The 23,351-nt window shown below is 28.0% G+C and overlaps 2 protein-coding genes across 2 annotated transcripts; one reads left to right on the top strand and one right to left on the bottom strand.

Moving 5' to 3' along the window:
• The first annotated feature begins 2,037 nt into the window (after positions 1-2,037).
• LOC101492454 (glutamate receptor 2.7-like) lies at positions 2,038-6,472 on the top strand. The gene is made up of 5 exons (XM_004485806.4): positions 2,038-2,895; positions 3,017-4,287; positions 4,511-4,817; positions 5,155-5,552; positions 5,688-6,472. Exons 1-5 carry the CDS (start codon positions 2,631-2,633, stop codon positions 6,162-6,164), a joined length of 2,718 nt encoding a protein of 905 aa, XP_004485863.1. The 5' UTR covers positions 2,038-2,630; the 3' UTR covers positions 6,165-6,472.
• Positions 6,473-7,547: 1,075 nt separating this feature from the next.
• LOC101491595 (GDSL esterase/lipase At5g45960) lies at positions 7,548-16,176 on the bottom strand. The gene is made up of 5 exons (XM_004485804.4): positions 15,829-16,176; positions 15,577-15,716; positions 14,766-15,002; positions 8,115-8,391; positions 7,548-7,990 (listed from the first exon to the last, which is right to left on the bottom strand). The coding sequence occupies exons 1-5, from the start codon at positions 16,094-16,096 to the stop codon at positions 7,797-7,799; spliced, it is 1,116 nt and encodes a 371-aa protein (XP_004485861.1). The 5' UTR covers positions 16,097-16,176; the 3' UTR covers positions 7,548-7,796.
• Positions 16,177-23,351: the final 7,175 nt, after the last annotated feature.

Here is a 23,351-nt window from a genome sequence, read left to right as displayed (position 1 = left end):
ACAATGACTTTTAATATTGTGGTTCTCCGCAATATTAAAAATCACTATGCAACAACTACCGTGACCACACGATTTAGAACATGGTGATATTAACAATGCAACATGGTAGAAATACTAAAGCTATGGACATTGGATTTCCTATAGGCTATGACGGATGAATTGCTTAAAAAGATGATAATTTACCCTAGTTGATCTCTACAGGGGTTACACATTCAAATAAATCTGATGTAAGATTCAAAAGGCCTTTACTAATCAATACAATCAAGGTGGGACAGACAAGACAATTGATGTTAGAATATTTGAGTTGAACTTAACTCATGATACAAAATCGACTTGTAAGGCATGAGATATCTTCAACTTATAAGCACATTCTCAGGTTATACATTATTCAATATGAGAATCTTAACAGGGTGCACTTGCAAATACTTTTTTCTATTCCTTTTTTAATCTTGGTCAACATTTTTTTCAACTTTCTTTGACAAGGGATTAGATATCTGACATTTTACTACCGTGACAAAAATGCAGGGTCTCTAGAGAAAAATATTACGCGTTTCTGTAACAGAAAAAGTCCAACATAACACAAGTAAAAGATGCTAAACATAAGGCTGATATTTACAGCAGAATCATAGTCACATATTAAAAATTTAGTATGCATGTTGATTAAGTATCCTATATAGATCCCAAATTCAATTAAGATCGATGTGTGTTTGATTTGTCTCCTATGTATTTGCCAAAACTGACTTTTCCTTTCATTTTGTGGCCGCAAAAGCCAAAACCTAAGTGTCCTTTTGTTTATGGTCCACTTTCTCAAGTTGTCTTCATATCATAGCTGGCCAATATAATAACCAGAGCTAATCCCAACAAGAATCTTAGGTCCCAAGAACTAGAATTCATTTTTGGTGAATTTACATCTCACCTATCTCTAAACAGACAAAATCAACTCCAAAAAATGTCTTACATACAAGCACATCCACATCACTTGAGTATTGGTATCCATCCAAACATAAAGGTGAATAAGAATTTACCATAAATGTTTAATTAAGTCGTTTATCCAAACATCCTCTACATGTTGAGAATAATATGCCTAAATATATTTAGAAGATCTTAGAATTAGATTTATATTTAAATATATTTTAGATTTAAAATAAGATATCAATATATCATTAGAATATATATTTCTGGTTAGAATATTCTTAAGATTGGTTAGTTAGTTTTTTTTTACCTTATTTTAAGAATATGATTTATAAATATATTATTGTATTACAATTTAGCACTATATATAGAGCAATGAATACAGATTTATGATATCCAATTTCACATAAAAAGAAGAAACTTTTCCATACAAAATATATTACATATGATTTCGCTTCAGCAAATAAAAATCCATCACTACAATCCTATGTATTTGATAAGGGTGATGACATGAGTGTTGTATGAATGTTGTATGAATGTATGCAGAAGTTATTGTTTTATAAACTTGTGGATATGATGCTTTGTCTGTGCCTGGTTGGTGTATCTGCCGTTTTGGACATTTCAAAATCAACAAATCCTAAACAGTTTCACTTAAACCATGGGCCTTTTTACCATTAATTTAATTTAATAATATATTTATAATTATATATAGATTTGGACATAGCTCAACTATCAACATTGCTCTCAGTAGGACGTCTTAAACATAAGAGACATGTTCTAATCTTAAAAACTGAGCTCTAATAAAAAAAAAAGTGCAATTTTAATAATTAAAAATTATTTCAAAATATTATATTTTAACGAAATGAAACACAAAAAACTCAAACTACTTTATTTAAATTGTAAATAACGTCTCAATACAACTTAAATCTAATATCAGAATAGTCAAAATCCAAAAAATTAAGAATATTGGTGCAATTTTTCAAAGTTCGGATATATTATAAAAAAATAAATAAAAAATTGAGCCCCTCACCAATTGGGGTCTGTGCTAGGCTGGATGTACATCCTCATAGCCAGCCCTCTTTCATATATAACTTTATTTTTTCAATTGGAAATCAACCTATCTTTTTATTTCCTTTCAATTGCTTAATAATGTGATCGGGCATATAATTTTATCTGTCCCTTCTATATCTAAATTTGAATTTCTCTGTACTCTCTATTGAGTTATCTATCTCTCATTTCCACAACTAATTATGGCCAAGTTTGAGTGCACATTTTGAGATGGTAGCTAACTTGCACACTTTATAGTCATGTCCCATAGTATCAGTTATGCAAATGATAAGCATAATATTCTATCCATTATCTAAATAAGCAAAATATTAATCACTTTTTCTGTTTTTAATCTCTTAAAAGTTTATAATTAATTTACTATACACTTCTCTGATACTTAGCAACTTGCAATCCTTGTACATTCTCTTCTGATACCCAACTTTGTCTTTAAATAATGAGTCAACGTCATAATTGACAAAGTCAAAGGTTCAATTTCCGCGTCCCTTCGAGAATCTTTGGCATCAAAATAGTATCCGTTTATCTTTGTTTTCCCTTCTTTCTTCACACACAATTTATTCGTATTGCATGTAATATATAAAGGCAGCCAGTTCATACACAAATATTCCAACAAAGGCTAGTAGATTATGTGAACAAAAAGATATTGAAGCAAAATGCATTACCTTTCAAGAATTTGGTTATTCTTTTTCTTACTCACCCCTTTTGTTCACATTTATGGTATCAAAGATGAGACTAAGAATTCAGATAACAAAGTCATATCCATTGGGGTGATTATTGATGTTAATTCTCGTATTGGGAAAGAACAAGAAGTAGCAATGAACATTGCAGCCCAAAGTTACAACAACATTTCAAAGAACTACAAGTTAGCTCTCTATTTTCAGAATTCCACCAAGGATCTCCTCAAAGCCATCACACTTGGTTAGTATATCTATATCTAGTATTTGCTAAGAAAAACATTAAATTTTTCATGCCCTTTTGGTTAACTTTATTAAATGTGTATATATATAATAATGAAGAATGTGAGGACCCTGTATTGCAGCTGAAGAGATGATTAATATGCAAAAGGTGCAAGTGATTATAGGGATGCACACATGGCCAGAAGCAGCTATAGTAGCAGAAATAGGAAGCAAAGCTCAAGTACCTGTCATATCCTTTGCAGCACTAACCATAACCCCGCCATTGATGAAAGTTAGATGGCCTTTTCTGGTGAGACTAGCTAACAATGGTACACCATATATAAAATCCATTGCAGAAATAGTGCAGGCTTATAGCTGGAAGAGAGTAGTAGCCATCTACGAAGACGAAGGGTATGGTGGAGATAATGGAATGCTAGCCCTACTAGCTGAGGCCCTTCAGGATGTTGGTTCAATGATTGAGCACCACTTAGTCCTTTCACCAATTTCTTCTCTACATGATCCACAAGAGCTAGTTAGCGAAGAGATTATTAAGTTAAATCAAACGCAATCTCGGGTGTTCATTGTGCTGAAATCATCTTTAGAAATGGCAATTCATTTGTTCAAAGAGGCTTCAAAAGTTGGACTAGTGGATAAAGAATCAGTTTGGATAATCCCAGAGAGCATAACTAATTTGCTGGACTCCGTCAATAAATCTGCTATTTCCTATATGGAAGGAGCTTTAGGAATTAAGACCTATTATTCAGAAAGAAGCAAGGAGTATCAAGAATTTGAGGCTCAGTTCAGGAGAAATTTTCGGTCCAAGAATCCCGAAGAAGATAACCGCTACCCAGGATTTTATGCTCTACAAGCATATGATAGCATTAACATTGTAACTCAAGCTATCAACAGAATAACCAATAGCAGCTCAAAGACTTTACTAAGAGAAATACTGTCGAGCAATTTCCTTGGTTTAAGTGGCCATATTCAACTTGAAGCTGGCCAACTCATGCAGAATAATCTTGTCCTAAGGATAGTAAATGTAGCTGGAAAGAGTTACAAAGAATTATGCTTTTGGACTCAAAAACATGGCTTCACTACAACCCTACATGCAGGACAAGGTGGAAATACAGAATGTCTCAAAGGTGTACGCTGGCCTGGGAATTTGGACAGAGATCCAAAGGGCTGGAACATGCCTACTAAACAAAACCAATTGAAAATTGCAATCAGAAGCAGAACCTCATTTTCCAAGTTTGTCAAGGTTGAGTATGGCCATAACAAAACTCATGATAAATATAGTGGATTCTGCATTGAAATTTTTGAGAAAGTACACAGACTTTTGGGGTATGATCTGCCATATAAGTATCATTCCATTGATGGAACCTATAATGATTTGGTTCAGCTTGTCTATAACAAGGTATCAAATCTATCATTTCTTTTAAATGAAATGTTTTATTTTGGTTTCTATTTGATTATCATTAGTATCCTCCCTACCACAGTTCATATGTAATTTGTGATTAAGAATGACTAATAATTTCCACTAAATGCAACTTAACTATTTTGAATTTTGAGAATCAATATGTTTTTGCTTTATTGATTTGTGGAATTTTTGTTTATTTGTGGTTAAACAATGATGGAAGACTTTTGATGCTGTTATTGGGGACATGACTATAATAGAGGAAAGATTGCAGTATGTGGATTTTACAGTACCATATGCAGAATCAGGATTGTCAATGATAGTTCCAGCAGCATCTGAAGAGTCAGCATGGATGTTTACGAAGCCGTTTAGCTGGGAATTGTGGCTGGTTACAGGTGCAATCACGATTTACACAATGTTAGTTGTTTGGTATCTTGAAAGAGAACCCAATCCAGAATTTCATGGAAACTGGAAGATCCAGCTCAGCACAGCTCTTTGGTTTACCGTCTCCTCTTTGTTCTTTGCTCATAGTAAGTATCAATCTCAAACTTTTTTTCAAATTTTGATGCTAAATGAAATTACGCAACACAAACAAACCAGACTTTGATACCATAAACACGAACTCTAGCTGATAAAAAGAACCTCTTGTTTATTCAATATAGAAGAATGGTATATAATATATGCAAAGAGAATAACTACTTGAGTCATCGTTAACAGAAAATTAATTAACTGCTAATAACTGCCTATAACAGAAAAACTAATCATTACAGAATGGATGATAAACAGAACTGGTAAGGGATTACTTGATAAGTCTTAATTTGAAACAGTGAATTGAACTTAAGTAATGATTATGCTATTATCTTGCAGGAGAAAAAATGCACAGCAACTTAACTCGAGTGGTGATGGTATCGTGGCTGTTTCTTGTATTGATTATCAACTCAAGCTACACTGCTAGTCTTTCTTCAATGCTCACGGTCAAAAAACTGCGATCGAATGTCACAGACATTCAGTGGCTGAAGGACAACAACAAGAAAATTGGCTGTGATGGCGACTCGTTTGTTAGAACATTCCTAGAGAAAGTTGAAAGGTTCAAGCCAGAGAACATCATAAACATTACCGATGAATACAAGTACGATGAAGCATTCGCTAATAACAGCATAGCAGCTGCTTTTCTTGAGCTCCCATATGAAAAAGTATTCCTCTGTGAATACTGCAAGAAATACACTGGATCCACTCCCAGAACTAGATTTGGAGGATTAGGCTTTGTAAGTGATGATACAATTTAACACACTAAATAAAATTAAAAGATGTACATATATCCTTCTATCAAGTTGAATTCATTCAAAAATTAGTATTGCAGTATTGGATATTTGAAACAAAATTCATATACTTTTATGCAGATGTTCCAGAAAGGCTCTCCGGTGGCTAGGGACGTGTCTAAAGCTATATTACATCTCTCAGAAAATGCAGATCTGAAGAGATTAGAAGAAAAGTGGTTAATTACCTCACAGGATTGCTCCAACAACGCAACATCCTCCGACGATATGGGAAGTTTGAATCTTAGAAGCTTATGGGTGCTATATGTCATCTCTGGTGCTACTTCTACTATTTGTCTGCTAATATCAACAATCAAGTGTCTAAAACACAGTCAACCACATGAAGACTTGCCATTGCCACCAGAAGGCAATGACCACACAAGTGATGAAAGTGTGTGGAAAAAGGTTATTACATTAGCAAAGCAGGTTCGTAGCAAAAAGCTCAATAATCCAAACAAGGCACAAGATGTAATTGACTGTTTTTCGAGATCAGGTCATGTGAGCATCAATGATACCCCTGAACATTCACAGGAATTGGCTATATGTCATCAGAAGAGGTAATGACAACAAATGACATAGGAACCATGGAACCACATATACTTCAAAACAATTGCAAAATCCGACACTGTACATACCCATGTTAGACTGTGTTACGATAAAGAATAAAGGGGAGTTAAAGTAGCTAGGAATAGTTAGGGTAGCTAGTTACTTAGAGGGGAGTCAATTAACTATTGAAAAAAAGATTCATATCATTCAACAAAATTGTTATTTCCCCCTGTTTGTACCTATCAATCGCCCATTTCTCCTCTTCACGTTTGTAACAATCACTTCACAAATACATTTTATATTTTATAAGTTTTTACTTTTAATTCTTTTGAATATATATGTGGAAATATTCCAATAATGACATAAATAATAGTATTTCATTGACTAATACTAATTATAAACCATTAACTCTCTCTTTTAATTAAAGCTTTATGTGTTTCTTCTAATTTTATACTTTCATATTGTACCATGATTGTGTCTGATCTGATCTTATAGTTTCTAAATTTGGTGAATATTAAAATTTAGAAATTCTATCATTGTATTTGTGATTCTAACCAAAGAAACCATATTGATGTCTAATGGCCGAACAACAAATCAAAATTTTGTATACAATTAGGAAACATGTTCTTGAACTTTTCTCTAAAAGCCACCAAGAAATTGCATGGCATCCCTCACAACTGGTCTACATACATCATTCTGTTCTTTCAAGCAATTTCTGATCCTAACCAAATTTTATTATGAAATAAAGTTGTTTATACTGAAAGCCTGCTAGACCCAAACCCATCTAATCATGGACTCAAGTTCACAAAGTGCAAAATATTTCTTCATCGGTGTTATTTCACCAATCTTCAGTCAAAGCTTATTAAAATGATAATGGTAATCCAATAAGTTGAATTAATTAAATATGGTATGTGTGAGATAATCAATAATATCTGCATCAGTAACAAATTATTCCATAACCCATTGACAGTTTCAAATCGAACATTTAGCCAACCAAGTAAAAATTATATTATAGACCCATGCAAAAGATTCTTTGAAAATAACTAAAACCTAAGTTAGGGGTCAAAAGAATAGGTTTAACTGTGTACTCTTTTCGAAATCTTCACTGCAAAATTATTCTTTCACCAACATGGTTCTGCTTAACACTAAAACATCTCAAAATATGTTTAGGTTAATATAATTGAATACACTTCAAATTTTAGAAGCTAAAATTAACCAATGAGAAATTAAAAGCCATTAATTGGAGGGAGAAATTGCAGGGACCTGACCTGAGAGATGTCGTAGACGTAGTTGAATTTTTCGCCGTATTCATTGAGGTTTTGAACAAATAAGTAGTAGGAATTTGCAAAATACATTCGTTAAAAAAATTTAATATATAAAATAAATAAAATCTTCGAATTAAAATTAAACTGCTAATATAAATTTTTGTTATTTTATAATCCCAATTAAATTAATTCTAATACAATCATCTACGTTGATATACATAATATATTGCCCACAATTTATTTCGTATGTCACACATACACATGCACTTACAATATTACTTTCTTTTGTAAGAAAAAGAAGAAAAGAAAAAAAAATGGTTAAGTTTGGGAGGCCATAACCGATAAGAAGAAAAAGAGGTCAAACATATTCTAGGAACTTAACCTAGTTGTTAACAATGAAATCAATGGTTGGTTGGAAAGTCAAGAAGAGGTTGTGATATGCCTTCTCTGTTGGATGAATTGAATCCCAAAATATATACTTAAATGGGTCAGGGCACACACTTGAAGCCTTATTGCACAAAATTGATGCTTCAATGTATCCACTTCCACAACATCCACTATTAATACCTTCAAATCCTATCACATATAAACACATTTAAAAAATAAAATAAAAAATATTAATGCATTTGTCTTTTTATTTTAATTCAATTAATTAATTTAATTGTCAAGAGCAAGTGATAAAAAAAAATTAATTACGAACCATATCTTTGATGGGCTTGGATCATATTGGCTATGGGTCCATATATGTCAATGTAATAGATCTTAGCATCTGGACTAGATAAATTGAGCTGCAATTGCATTAGGTGTAATTCATGTTGAAGGAGCTGATTGAAATCTCTACCTATGGATGAATATTTTTCTATACAATCACGTTGCAAAAAGGCATTAGGGGAATGCATGGTGATCATCATTGGTAGACATCCCATTGGAGGTACTCCAGCTATTGCAATTTTTTTAGCTCCTTCTGCCAACAAATCCTGAACAAAAAATTTAGTCATTAATTTATAAAATTCATTAAGCAATTCTTAGTCGTATATATTAGTGCTACTATATTATGGAATTAATATGTATGATCCAACAAGTCATCAAACAACCTATGTGATGTACGAAACTAGTTTATTCATATTATCTTTGAAGCGGACTTTTGAAGATAAGATTTGTATGCAAAATACATCACTATAATTGTAGTCATTTTCACTACTACGTCAATAATAATTTGTAGAATTTTGAATTGGTAAAAGTAATAATAATAATAATAATAATAATAATAATAATAATAATAATAATAATAATAATAGTAATATATTAAAAAAATTAAGAAATACCCTAGTCTCTAAATACAAAAAATAAGGAATCAGAATAAAACTCAAGGAATCTAAAAACCGCTTAGAAGAAATGACTATGTCATTTACATCTATCCAAGTATAAACTTTTAAGTGTGTTTGGTTCAGAAAAATAGAGAAAAATAATTTTAATAAGTGGGATGAAAGGTAAGACTGATAATCTACAATCAAATCAAATAAAAACTACAACAATTGAATAGAAAAGTTGAAAATCTAAGAAATTGAAAAAACCAAAAATAAATATTTTTAAAAGATTGGATCAGTTTTGGAATTCCAATTATGGTAAAAGAAATAATAATAGTATCATATTCAAACCAAGCCTCAAAGTTATACTATTGATGCATATGTGTTAATGGTGATGAAAAATAAATTATCCAAAACAATATAAACTAAATATCATCGATAAAAATCAAAAACAAAAATCAATCAAATTCAAACCGAAATAAATTAGATCAAATATAATTTAAAAATCAAAATAATTGAATTATCAACTATGCAAAACTAAATAGATCAGATTAGATGTATTTTTTTAATCTCAAACCCAATTTAATCTTATATGCGAACATCCATAGTGAGAGGGGAGAAGAATGAAAGGATGGGATGACATATCATATTTGGTTGAAAAGAGAATAGATAAGAAATTTTACTAGGGAAAAAGTGTTAATTTACACTCTAAACTCTTGGAACATTTAATTAATCTATGAATATTTTAAACATTGTCTCTAAGATTCTATATCACTTCTTCTTTTTTCTCCAAAATTTTTTTAGACTCAAATGAAGTCTCTTTATTTTGTTTAATTTTAACTTTTGATTTTCTATTTTGAAATTCGAGATTTTTTTCTCATATTTCATATTTTATAAAAAAAAAATTAATCTCCCTCTATTTCTTTTATGATTTGAATATTTTGTTTATATTTTGGCGCTGATGTGTTACAAGTGATTTGGAGAGAAAAAAGTGACACGTCAGCGTATTTTTGTTGTTAATTTACAAATATTTTTTAATTAAATAATTTTATTTATTATAGTAAAAATATTAAATAATGTTATAAAATTTAACTTATTAGATTTTTCCCCTCAGCCTCTTCATGGTTTCACCGAGCCTTACTCTCTTCTTCTCTCTTTCTCTATCTCTATCCATTTCTGTCTCTTGTAACTATCCTTATATATCAAGTTGAAAATCAAAAGATTCAGCCAACTTGATTGCATATGAGAATGAGATTCTCTAATTAACCTCCTTCAAAAATTGAATCAAATAATTAAAATTTTAATTAATTTTTTCTCTCTATTTCACATCCCTCTCCAATTAAACACTTGATTCTCATACATGAAAGTGGTAAGGAGTCAAATGTATTATACAAAGGATAAAATGTGTTCCATTTATTATTTGTGGGTGCTTTAAAAAATATAAGATATAATTAAGATTTTTTTTAACTCTACTATATTTATGATTATGAGCTCCAATAATTTTGGCTAGTGATAAAAAGAGATATATTGAATTTGCAGATTGCAAGTTTGATTTTCTCTAGTATCATTAAAATGTGACTAATAAAACTACTATAGTGACACTTATGTATATGCAAATACATTGATATGCAAGATTTCATATTCAAATTCAGATTTCTCTATTTCTCTACTAGACAAAAAAGAAAAACGTAATTAAAATCTTCATTTTATTATTATTATTTTCTTTCATAAAGGGATTAAAAACATCTAAATATTAAAATAGGAATTATTGATAGTTGGGTTTTTAAATACATTTAAAAAAATGGGTAAAAATGTAAATACCTAAAGAAAAATGTTCAAAATCAAATTTTTAAAAGTTTGGGTCAATTTTGAATTTTTAAAAAAGATTAGGACCAATATGAGATGTTTTAAAAATATATAGGGACTACTTTGCAAATTTTTAAAAAATAATTGGGATCAATTTGCAAGATTTGAAAACAAATAGGGACTAATATATAAAATTTAAAACTTATAGGAAAACAATTTACAACTTTTTTAAAAAATTATTTGGAGCAATTTGAAACTTACATTTTTATAGTGTAGGGATGGAATTTCAATTATTGTTTTAAAATAATATTTGAAACTTCCTAAATTTTGCTTAGTACTTCAAAATTCTACAAATTTATCATCCATATAAATTAATAGTTACATTAAACTATTTAAATTATCCTCTAAGATTACATTTGAAAATTTCCTCGTCCAAGCATCTCCTAATATTTTTGAATACCAAATTGTTATTTTTCGTTTCTCATGAATCATGGTTTTCGGACTTTTTGTCCTGAACAAATTTGAGAATTTTGTCCTAGATGACTTGAGCATTTACTTTTTACATATCCATAAGAGTGAATTCAAATATCACGCTCAATGTCAGAATTTTGCCCATTAAGTATATGTAAGTGCTTTTTTAACCTTTAAGTTATCCTATGATAAATTGCAAGACTCAGCTAACAAACTTTTTCTCTCATAAAAAAGCGAGCACTCCGAGTATTTTGTTAGATATACTACTAAGCATTCAATTATTTAATATTACATCACTTTTTATATATTAATATTTTTAACGTAAGGTATCCATCTTTTGTCAAAGTTACCAAAGACTTCACCAAAAAATAAAGTTATTTAAGGGGGCACTGTTACATCTTTCGTCTGTTTTGATATCATGCTTTATGGTATATACAAACGTGCTCGTCTAAGTAACTAACTTTTCCCATTAATATACATATGAACACAGTACGTATAATTAACACGTATATACGTGTGGAATATACACACGTGTTCGTGTATGTAACGAACTTTTTGGTTATTCAATTTATAAAAAATACAAAACCAAAATGATACACTGTATCCCGTGAGTCTAAATAAATTTGGCCCAATAAGTTGGAGCATAATCTTGAACATAAGGACTCTATAAATCTCTTTCCAGCTTTGGGATTAGGTTAGTGGGTCAAATCACTAGTTTGTTAGTACTCATCATAATAACAATGAGTAATCGATGACATTTATTAGGAAATATTTAATTTATTTTTAATTAAGAAGTCTTTACTCTCTGTGACTGTACTTACACAAAACTTTAAGTACATTAAAGTATTAAAACTTCGACATTAACAATGTTCTTGTAGCTATGAATTAAGTATAAATCTATAAGATAAGAAATATTTAATTTAACATATTAGATTTTATCAATATTTTTTCCCTAAATTATCAATATTTTTAAAAAATTAAATATTATTTCTTATCTTAACAAATCAGTTTTTAAACTAAATGGACTTTGATAATATTTGATTTGGTTTAAAAGTAAATAAAATCTTATTAATTATTGTTTCAACACTTGGAGATAATTTAAATATTAAATTATAAATAATTTGGTAAAAATGTTAAATTATAAGTATTTTAAGTAAAATAAATATCATTGTTTCTATTTCCAACTTAATCAATTTTATAAAAACAAAACACAGTAAGAATTTTTCTACCCCACATATAGTATGCCCTGCAAAGACTTCCTTTTCATTAGAGGCAACAGAGACCTACTTTCCTGTTTAGGTTTCCTTCCTAAGACAGAGTTTATGAAAATGGAAAACCAACAGTAGATAATGAGAGGCCACACTATGGCTAGTGGTCCAGTTAATTATTCATAAAACCATTAAATATTAACCATTCTAGAAACAATATATTAACCATAGTTCTCTAGTTCCAATACTTTCAACCAACTAACTGTTTTGTATTATTTGAACAGAGAATAAAATTCTAACCAAACTCTTCCCACTGAATCACTTTAGGAATGTTTTTGGAAGTGCACATCATTTATGCTGTTCTACAATTCTCCTGCTACATCTATTAAATAGTATATTCACATATTACTATCTAGAAGATTTAGCCAAGTGGAATGAGTTGGAATTATTAACAATGTGTGTTCTATGCTTCAATTTCTGCCGCTAATAAAATTTATTCCCCTCAAATAAATTAATCGCCTATATGTGCGGATGATATATTTTATCTTCATTTAAAATTAATTCTACATTTAGATGAGATGTATGATTCTTTTGGTTTAACCTATAGTCTCAAGTTCAAATCTCATTAGGAATGTGAAAAAATTAAAAACTCTTAATGGAGTTATTTTCGTATAATAAATTTTTTAGATATGTTAGACCTTGATGGATCGTTAAGATCAAGACAGGTTTCATGGTTCATAAAAAAATGACAAAAATATTTATAGATAATCCACCAGCATGTTGGCAATAGAAGTTGAATACACTCTTATAAGATATGAGTTAATTCTTTACCAATTAGACCAACATTAGCTTTAAGAATGACTTTTGTCACTCATATATTATAAAAAAATTTAAAGAGTCTAGCTCACAAGATTAATCTATGTAATTGGGTCCAAAAATAAATCAATCAAATTTAAGGAGGTGACATAATTTAGCTCAAGATTGTCTACTTCATCTAAGTAATCTTCTAGTTGTTCTTGTTATGGCCATGAAGTTGTTAATTTCAGTGTTTTGCTTTCATTTTGATGTGAAATTTGGTTGCAGGATCAGTAGGGTTGGATCTTTATTAATTAGTTTCCTTATCTACTCTCAACTACAGACTGTACCAATTATACATTGTTGTCTCTTTCTCATAAGTAGGTGCCATCCAATTGTCTGAGCCTTTCTTTTCTTACCCATCCATAGAGTAGTTGTGTGTTTTTATTGACACAAGTTTGTCTAATGACAGAAGCTAGTTCTGACTATTATTTCCTTTGGTACATCTATAATAATAATATTGTCAATATCCCCCAATTCAGTTGGTGACAAAAAATAATTTTGAGAAGTGTTGTGTGAGGTTACCTAAGGTTTAAGAAAAAGAGGTGTATATTTATATGGTAACATAGTAAGTAAACAGGGTTATCACTACTAAAATAAGTGTCTAGAGAAAATTAGATGATTTCTGGAAATTACAAATTATTGACCATCATACTAGTTTAGCTTTTGCAAATATTTCTCAAAAAGATCAATATAAGTGGAAATTAAAACAAAAAATAATGATGATAACACATTTTTGAACACATATTTTACAGCATACTTTTTTTATTAGTTAAAATACATGTAAGTTTTGTCAAATTTATATGGAACCTACATGTTTTGAAGAGATTTATTCAAATTTTAATTAATTAAATATAATATGTTAAGAAATGTATACTAAAGAGTGGATTTCTAATACTACTCGCTAAACAAATTTATTGTTAAAAAGTCAAAGAACACCAAGAGTAACAATAGACTGAAAAGTCCAACTACAATGAAATTTTTATACTATATTTTGATTTTTAATACATTAAATATACATCTCATATCTCTTATATATATTTAGTTCATTCTCAATAATAGATATAGGACTAGCCATTTAATTAGACTAGGAATCACGTGGTAGATGTTAAAACCTATATTAAGATTAGAGTTTTTGGTTCAAAATATATTTTATCTCTAGTTTTTAAAGGAAATAGATTTTGGTAATTAGAAGTTTGGTTGGAAACTAATTAAAAATTTGATTAGTTATTTTAGTAAATGTTTAAACTCAAATTTTTATTTAAAAAAAAATTGTCTTTTACTTAAGTTCATCAGTCAATTGATCTAACCTTTGTTTTGTTCAATGTTTTGTTCATGTATTTCTCCATGCATAAAAAATGTGTAGACTTTTTTATTGATAATCTAGTATAGATTTGTTGGGTCCAAAAAAAAGATAATAAATCTAGTGTAGACTTGTTGAGTAAAAAAAAATTATCTAGTGTAGACTTGTTAGTGAATAAAAAAATATAATGTGGACTTGTTTAATCGTATCGTAGTACGAGTACCCCTGTACTAATATATTAAAGTCATTTATGGCAAACATATGAGTTTGTTATTTTTTGGGTCACATATGAGTTGGTTTTTAACCAGCAAGAATAAGTAACTTATTTATCATCAAAGTAAAAAATAAAAAACATTTTATTATTGAATGAAGATATCATTAAGGTGGTAATTGAACCAAACCTGTAAAAATTGTTTGATATGTTGGATCAAGAACTGCTGGTAGGCTAATATAGTAGTATAGCTCTGTCTTCTTATTGGCAGAGTAAAATAATTAAGAGCAAAGTCATTTGTACCAGCACTCATGAAAAATACTGCATTCTTCATATGATTTTCAGTACTTTGTTTGCCAATCACAGCTTCCATCTTCTTTTTGCATTCTCTGAAATATTCCACCTGAGTTGGTATTGGAATTACATTCTGTAATAAACACAGAATCTCACTCATATTAATTAGCCTGTAAATATATAATAGAAAGAAAAATAAAACTTATTAAAATTCTCCTATGAATTAATTACAACTACATTTAACTTTCTTTCAGGTCTTGAAGTTAGTCAGAATGAAAAAACAGTGTGAGAGACTGAGAGATTTCACATGTGTTGCATACTATGCCGCCACATCAAAAATTATCCATGAACACCTATTTTATTTTTTTTAGTACAAGGAAGATATTTGGTTAATCACTTGAAATTTTTTTTGTTAATTTAGTTGAATAGATGTTTAATTTAAATCACATTAAAAATTATGATCATTTATGCACTTAAATTTACCACATATTTTGTAGTAATTTTAATTAACTATTTATTTAATTGAATTCACTATATTTTTGCATTTATTAATGATGATGCAAGAATATACAAAAAAGTAGATCTCCTGCATCATTAATGAACACAAGTTTTCAAAAATAGAGACAATATTATTTTAGTAAGTCCACATAATTTATTGATAAATTTTGTATTAGAAATTAATAGAAAGAAAAATTATTGATGCATACAGAGATGGTTGGTGTAAGTGGATCATATCCAGAACCAGCAGAAGCAAAACTAACTCCTGTCATAAGCTCTTCAACATTGTTCCTATAATTTGGATCCAAATAAGCTGGAAGAAGCTCTTTTTTCACACCTACATAAGCAGCTGCAATGCATTCACACATATATAGTCACATACCACACTTAATGAAATAATAAATCTTCAACTTATAAATTTAATTAATGTATTTGTAAAAGTAAGTTAATTAGTTAATTACCAATGAAATCAGTGGATAGCTTTCCATTAGAGAATCTTCCAGTAGGAACATGATTTGTAAAATCTCTTCCATATGGTGGAAAGTTGCTTCTGAAAGGTGTATTTATATAGTTATTATTTCCAGGGTCTACTGTGGAATCTCCAAATACATAAAAGCCAGAGACTTTTTTGTTTAAAGATTCAACACTTGATGTGAAACATAATAACAAGCAAAGAATGAAAATCATTTTCATAAAAGAAAAAAACAATCTTCTATCAGAGTTCTCCATGCCTGGATGAAACAGGTTCAATTGAGAACTTTGAAAATATTTTAGTGAAGTGATATATCTCTGTTGTGTAGTTATAGGCCAAGTGTACAAGTTTATATAACACGACTGCATTTATAACAACATAAAAGTATAATAAATTTCAATTATTGAAAAGAAAACCAAATATTGTAAAAAAATAATAATCAAATATTATGTATCTTAGCAAACATAATCCTAAATTTAAATAAAGGTCACTCTTTTTTAATTGTGAAGGGTTAAATCCTATGATACATACTTTGTCAAAAAAATAAAATTTCCTTTTATACATAGACTTTTTAATATAAAATGTGAGATATATGACCCATTCTTTCCTTAATAATTAGTTTTCTCGTGATCATAAATCAAAAAAGAAAAAGTTTGATCACAATAATTTATGAGGATATCAAATTTTGATGCAGTTTTTTTGGGTTAAATATGTGGTTAGTTTTTATAAAATTTCAAGCTTTTAATTTTAGTTTAAGTAAAATAAAATTATAATTTTTAATTTCTATTAAATTATTTAGCAAACAGTTTAAATCTCTGCTAAAAATAAATATTTTTAATTGTCTTTCAACTTAAAAAATTTAAATGATTTTTTGCAATCATATTTATAACATTATAAAAAATTTCTCCACAAAAATTTAGAACTTTATCACTTAGGATGAACTAAATATAAATATTTCAAAAATACAAAACTTAAGATATAAAAAGTAACGAAAATATTGACTTAGAAATCAAATTATAATTTTATTTTTTGTGGAAAAACTTTTTATTTTGTGGTAAACATACTTATAAAAATTCATTAAGAAATATATGTTGAAAACATATTGTGGTAAACATGCTTATAAAAATTTATTTTGAGACTAAAAGTGCATGCACATTAATTTTATAAGGAGTAAAAGTTGTATTTTTATTATAGAGGAACTAAAATTGAAATTTTTTATTTTTTCATAAGACTAAAAACATATTTTACCATTTTTTATTTATTTTGACTTTACCATAAATATTTTCAATCAAATTCATGTTTAACAATTTTAATGTTAATAATTAATATCATTAATATTGATAGTATTTTTTAGATGATGGAAATCAAATTTGTGACCTCCTTATCATTTACCCACCCAAATAATCTATTGTTTTTAAATATGTATACCATATAGATTTTTATATTATGATTTAATTTCTCCTTACAAAACTAATTAATAGGGTGGGAGACTTCTTTCAAGATGTGTAGTTTGAATTTTTTTCAATACATGTTTGTTTTTCTCAATACACCATTCACATTCAGCACTATTGATATTGATGCATGGATACTTGATACCAAGTTTTAGTGTAACATTTTATTTTTCAATTTTATCCTCTATTTAAATTAATTTATTTAGAATTTTATCATTCTTTGTCCAATTAAATAACTAATATTTTCAAATAATTACATCAAGCTTTTGTTGCAAGAACGTTTTTATAAATAAAAATGGACAAATGCGAGTCTCTACATTAGTATAACATAAAAAATTGTGCTTGTTTTAATTTTCGATACATATTTATAAATTTTGACATATATATATTTTTTTGTTAAAATAAATTTAGAGTGAAGGTCAGGGTGAGGGGATGGTGCTCTAATCTAAAATAAAATAATAAATTTTAAGATTTATTGAATAAGATATTATATTTGTCTCAGTATAATAACTGTACACTAATCAAAATCGAAACTGCAACTTGCAGATTCAATTATGCCTTTTTACTACTATATCAACTCATTAGAGTTTGTCATAGATTTAATTAATAAAAGAGAGATAAATTTATTTCTTAAAATAAAGTCATATTAACAGTGAAAATATTATTTCTTAAATTATAGTTTTTTTATGTCATTATACATCTTAAATTCAAAGTATGTAATTGTATATATATGTGACAACTTCTTCTCAACCACCTTATATAATTAATCATATTATTTAGGTGAAAGTCCAACTACATATAGCAAAATTGAAATGTAGTATTGTTGCATATAATTATTCAATCGGACAAGTAATATCTAGATATATAGTATTTTTCTTTTTTTGGGTCTATATATCTAGATATATAGCATTAATCACGTTCATATGGTGAATTGTGCTGTGCTTAATTATGATATTGACAAAAGAAAATATGATATTGCACTTTGCAGTTTGCACACACGCAATTTCATTTCAGAAATGCACGAAAACAGGCATCACATTACCTTTGACAACACCCATTATCTATGTATATATCACCAACCAATTTATTGTTTCTATGCAGATGTATATACTATTAATACATCTCATTAAGCAATAATAGAGAATCTAATTACTTTTTAAAACAAAAGAGTGTCAATGTATAGAAACATCACAATGATTGATGATATTTCATTAAATATTACTAGAAATGAAATTAAATTGCAAAAAACTAACTGCAAAAAAAATATATATATAATTATTTAAACAATTACAAAATTGAGCTAATGTATAACTCTTAATAAACAACTCATATTAAATATCTCAATCACATCTCTTAATAGGACCGTTCAAATATCATTCTTATAAATGCGTTCATTATAAATACAACAATATATATATGAATATATTTCAATAATTAAAAAGAATATGATTTATAAATTTAATTGATAAATATCGATATTATTATATTAAATATTATATTTTAAATTCAAATAATTCAAAACTTTGTCATTTTTATATTGCTGAGATGAATCGTTTATATACTGTGGATGCATCTCCACCCAAATTGGTAGCGTGACAATTATCCAACAACACTATGTGGTCTTTCACTAGGCTACGACAATAATGTTAGCATCCATATCAAGATACAATTACTATCAGATTTAGATAATTATTGATCGGATTATCAAGTAGAGTCCAAGATTACTACTATTTCATAAAATTAAAAGAGTATTTAATAATTTACAATCCGTTTAGGGTCAAATTAATTAGATAGTATTTTTTAACCCCATTTTTCAATAAGACATTTTAATTCAACCAATAAAATATGTGGTCCATTAAGATCAACAATAAGCAGGAGGGTAATCGATTTTGTCAACACTACCTACTAATAACACTAGCTAATATCAGCATGCCTCTTGAAGCAAACACACAAAGTAACTCTTGAAGTTGTAGCATACAATACTTCACTCCACATGAAATGGGATGGCTAAGACTTTCGCCTTCGCACAATGCCAGTTTATAAAATGCAATTTTATATTTTCCGCTATATCTTGTAATGATCATATTTATTTGTTTTGAAAAAATCTTTGGTTTTTTCTTTACAAATTGTTCAAATGCACATAGATTAAATTGTGCAACCTTTTCTTTCAAAATTTTGTATAGATTCAATTGGTGAAGGTTTTATTAAATATATTTTTAATATAGAGCGAATTTTTTTATAATATAGAGCGAATTTTTTTATTAAATATATTTTTAATCTTTATAAAATTGCGATATTTCAAGTTTAGTCTCTAATTTATTTTTAATTATTTTTAATCTAATTTAATAGAGATTTTTTTAAAGATTAAAATTAGCATTTTTTTACGAAGAAATTTTTTCAAAATAGCAATTAAAAGTGAATAAAAAAAAATTTAAAAACTAAAAAGTTGAGAATTTTTTAATATGGACAAAAATTTATTTTACTTTTTTTTAAAACCCAATTTTTAAAATTAGAACTTGACCTAAAAAATGTTTAAGACAACTCTACTTACACCCCACCCAAAAAAAATAGTAAACGTTCATTTGCTTCATTCGACAAGGTTGTAAGGGGAGGGGTTTATACATGTCAACCAAATTTTCTACCTTAAACCACACTCGAAAGAAAAATAAGGAATAAAAAAAACAAATGATTTACCGTTTCGAACACCTCATTACAACCAACACACAATTGAGAGATTATAGACAACATATCATGTCAAAGAGAGCGCAACATCCGGAATGGACTAAACATCTAAGATTTTTAAGAGACTTTGACACCATATCTCAATCCAAAACATTAAGACATCAATGTTTCCTCGATTCCTAATCAATGTGGGACTAACCACTCATAATTGAATTCCAATAATCACCCTCTCAATTGTGAGTTACCCACCACTAGACTTGATCATAGTGTTTTTGCTCCCCCACCAAGCCAAACCAGACTTGTTGAGAAGTATGAGATAGTGCGACATCCGGAATGGGCTAAACGTCTAGGATCCTTAAGAGACTTTGACACTACATCTCAACCCAAAACCTTAAGCATTAGGTTTATGGATCATTCCTTTTATATATCCAATATTTCCTCTATTTCTAATCAATGTAGGACTAATTATTCATAATTGAATTCTAACACTAAAATTTCAACATCGGCCTACTCACCTATGGATCCAACTAAAATGAGGTTACCTCGACATTCCCAAATGAGGTTTTCAAAAACTCCACACACTAATTTTGTCTAAAACCCCAACGCCCATCATTTAATCTTTTTACTTCCTTCCACCATGATTACACTTGACCCTCGTTAATAAACCCTCCTCCAAATCACCATATTTAGATTATAGTATTTTTTCCCCGCATGTTATCTTTTCTTATTTCTAACTTTTCAACAAAAATTTATCTAGTAGAGCCAAATTAAATGCTTTCAAATTTTTTACACCTTACTCTCCCATTTCGTTCTCACAACAAACTTTGTTCCATTTTTTCAATTTATCTTTATGGCTTATTCACTCCCTCCCTACAAAACTATTTGAATAAAGATTTAAGTTTAGATATAATATATTATGGAACTTTTGATAAACTCAAATAGAACACAAGCAACATAGAGTGATTAAATTACAACAAGACAATATGACCATCCATTAATAAAATTTTACTTCTCCATGACAATAGTCTACTTCTCAATTTTGATTAGAATTGGCTCCCAAGTCTTTTTACTTCAAGGATTTACCCCAATTGACATACCTCCGATTTAACAATTTAGTAACCTCGATGAATGAGGATTTGGAAGAAGATAGTCGTTTATGGATGATTTTTTACAGTTATATTTAGGAAATTATAAGAATCTCTCCTACAAAAATTTAGAATTTTTTAACAAGGAATGAATTAAATATGAATTTTTAAACTTTTGGTATTTAAAAGTTTATATTTAATTCATCTTTTGTTAAAAAATTCTAACTTTTTGTGGGAGAGATTCTTATGATGTTCTAAAAATAAAATGATACACATGAGTTGACTTAAAAGCAATGACCAAAATTATAAATATAAAACATTTGAGAAACTATTGTATAATAAAAAAAATTAAATGAACTAAAAACGAAATATGATATATTTATAAGGATTAAAAGCTTATTTAACCATTAAATGTAGCTCGCCACTCTCTTTCTCTTATTCCAAATCATCTTTTTCTTTTTCTTCCATTGAAAATGAGTAATTTTAAAATCATTTTTACCTTAAAATCACATCTCCAACTCGTTATTTTTTTGTTTTATTTAAATAAGTGGTTTTTATATATATTTTATTTTTCTTCTCATTTTATTGGTGATTTCATCGTCTTGATTGTGACGTTGTTTTGTCTGTCGTCTTAGTTTGTTGTTTTGTTTTCTACTTGTTGCGGTGTTTTATTTTGTTTCAAGTTTGTAGTTCATGTGTTTGTTGAAATGCTTGAGAATGACACGTTAAGTCGGTACCTTATATTGTGTAAGAAGTTTAAAAATGTTATCACCAAATTCAACATTATATCGTCCTTACATATATTGTCAATATATAGTTGAATTGTTCATCTTAGAGGTCACATATAGTCTATATTAACGAAAACCAACATATATATTTTTTTCATAGAGGAATAAAATTAAAAATAGTGTATCTTGCATTATTCTTGACTATTGATTATATTGGAAGAAATTAGTTAGGTTGTCAGAATTAGGATTTGATTTTATAATTATTCACTTCTGAAATATTTTTATTTATCGATAGCATATTTTTTACTTTTTTATTGATCTCAAAACATGAATGAAGAATATTTCAATCTATGATCAATTTAATTATACTATTATCAGCATTTAAATGAAATTTACTCTAAATGAGAAAAAAAATTAAACTTAAGTCATAAGCCTAAGTTATATTAAAATTTAAAGCGAATTTACAGACGTGGTCTTTCTAAAGTCCACAAATATTTAGTAAAATTATTAAGTTTTTGTTTGAAATAACTATAAAATCATTTATTAAATTAATTAACCAATTTCATGTAAAATTTATTTTTAATTATTAATAAAAATTTGATCCCTAAAAAAGCATTGATTTAATTATAAAAAAATGATTTGGTTCAATATTTGTTGAAAATATTAATTTTATATAAAATTTTAGTAATTTTAGTTTTAAAATAAGAGAAATCAATATCATTTTATTGAATTAAAAGTATTATTTTTTAAAAGTTTAAAAGACGATTTGTTTTGAAAGTCTTACTTTTAGGTGAGTCTTAAATTCAGGTACATCCAATCAATTTACATCTAATCAATTTTGATTTTCACTGTATGGATTATTTGAGTTTAACCACTTGGCTTCTACAACATAAATTTGATTCTTCTAAATTTTATATTATAATGAATTAAGAAAAATTAAATTTAACATTTAAAGAGACTCATATATTCATGTCATGTTACCAAAAATTTATGATGAAATTTAGAAGCTTAACTGCAAATAAATTTTTTAAAATGAGACATTTTGAGTACTAAAAAACAAAATTAGAGATTTTTAAGTTTAATTAACTTTAAGAATATTAAACAACACAATAATAAATATTATGTATCCATATGATTAACTAATTTTATATTAAATTAATTAATTGCAAAAAGTGAGTCAAAATATATTACAAGATCTAAAAATATAATAATAAAAAATTAATCTTATTAATTAAATTAAAATAAATAAATTTGAGATATTTTTTATCAAAAAATAAATTTAAGACTTTGTTTTTGGAAAACGGCTGACCCAAATCACAGCATGTAATGAGACACAACTCATTAATCTCCATAATATTTATATGATAAAATTTAAAAAGTTATCCTATTCTAAAAGAACTCAAACAAACAAAGATGATCCGAAAAGTAAAGCTGTCGTAGGATAAGGAAGATCAATTGTCCACATCAGTACTTGATTTTAGATTTATAGACACACCTTTTCTTAGAAGGGTTTATGCCTATACCTATTTCTCCAATGTGGACAAATTCATCCAACGTTCCTTGTGG

Source organism: Cicer arietinum, chromosome 1, assembly GCF_000331145.2.
Source record: "Cicer arietinum cultivar CDC Frontier isolate Library 1 chromosome 1, Cicar.CDCFrontier_v2.0, whole genome shotgun sequence".
NCBI lineage: Eukaryota > Viridiplantae > Streptophyta > Magnoliopsida > Fabales > Fabaceae > Cicer > Cicer arietinum.
Note: the sequence above shows the minus strand (reverse complement) of the source record. Positions and strands in the feature narration are given on the sequence as shown.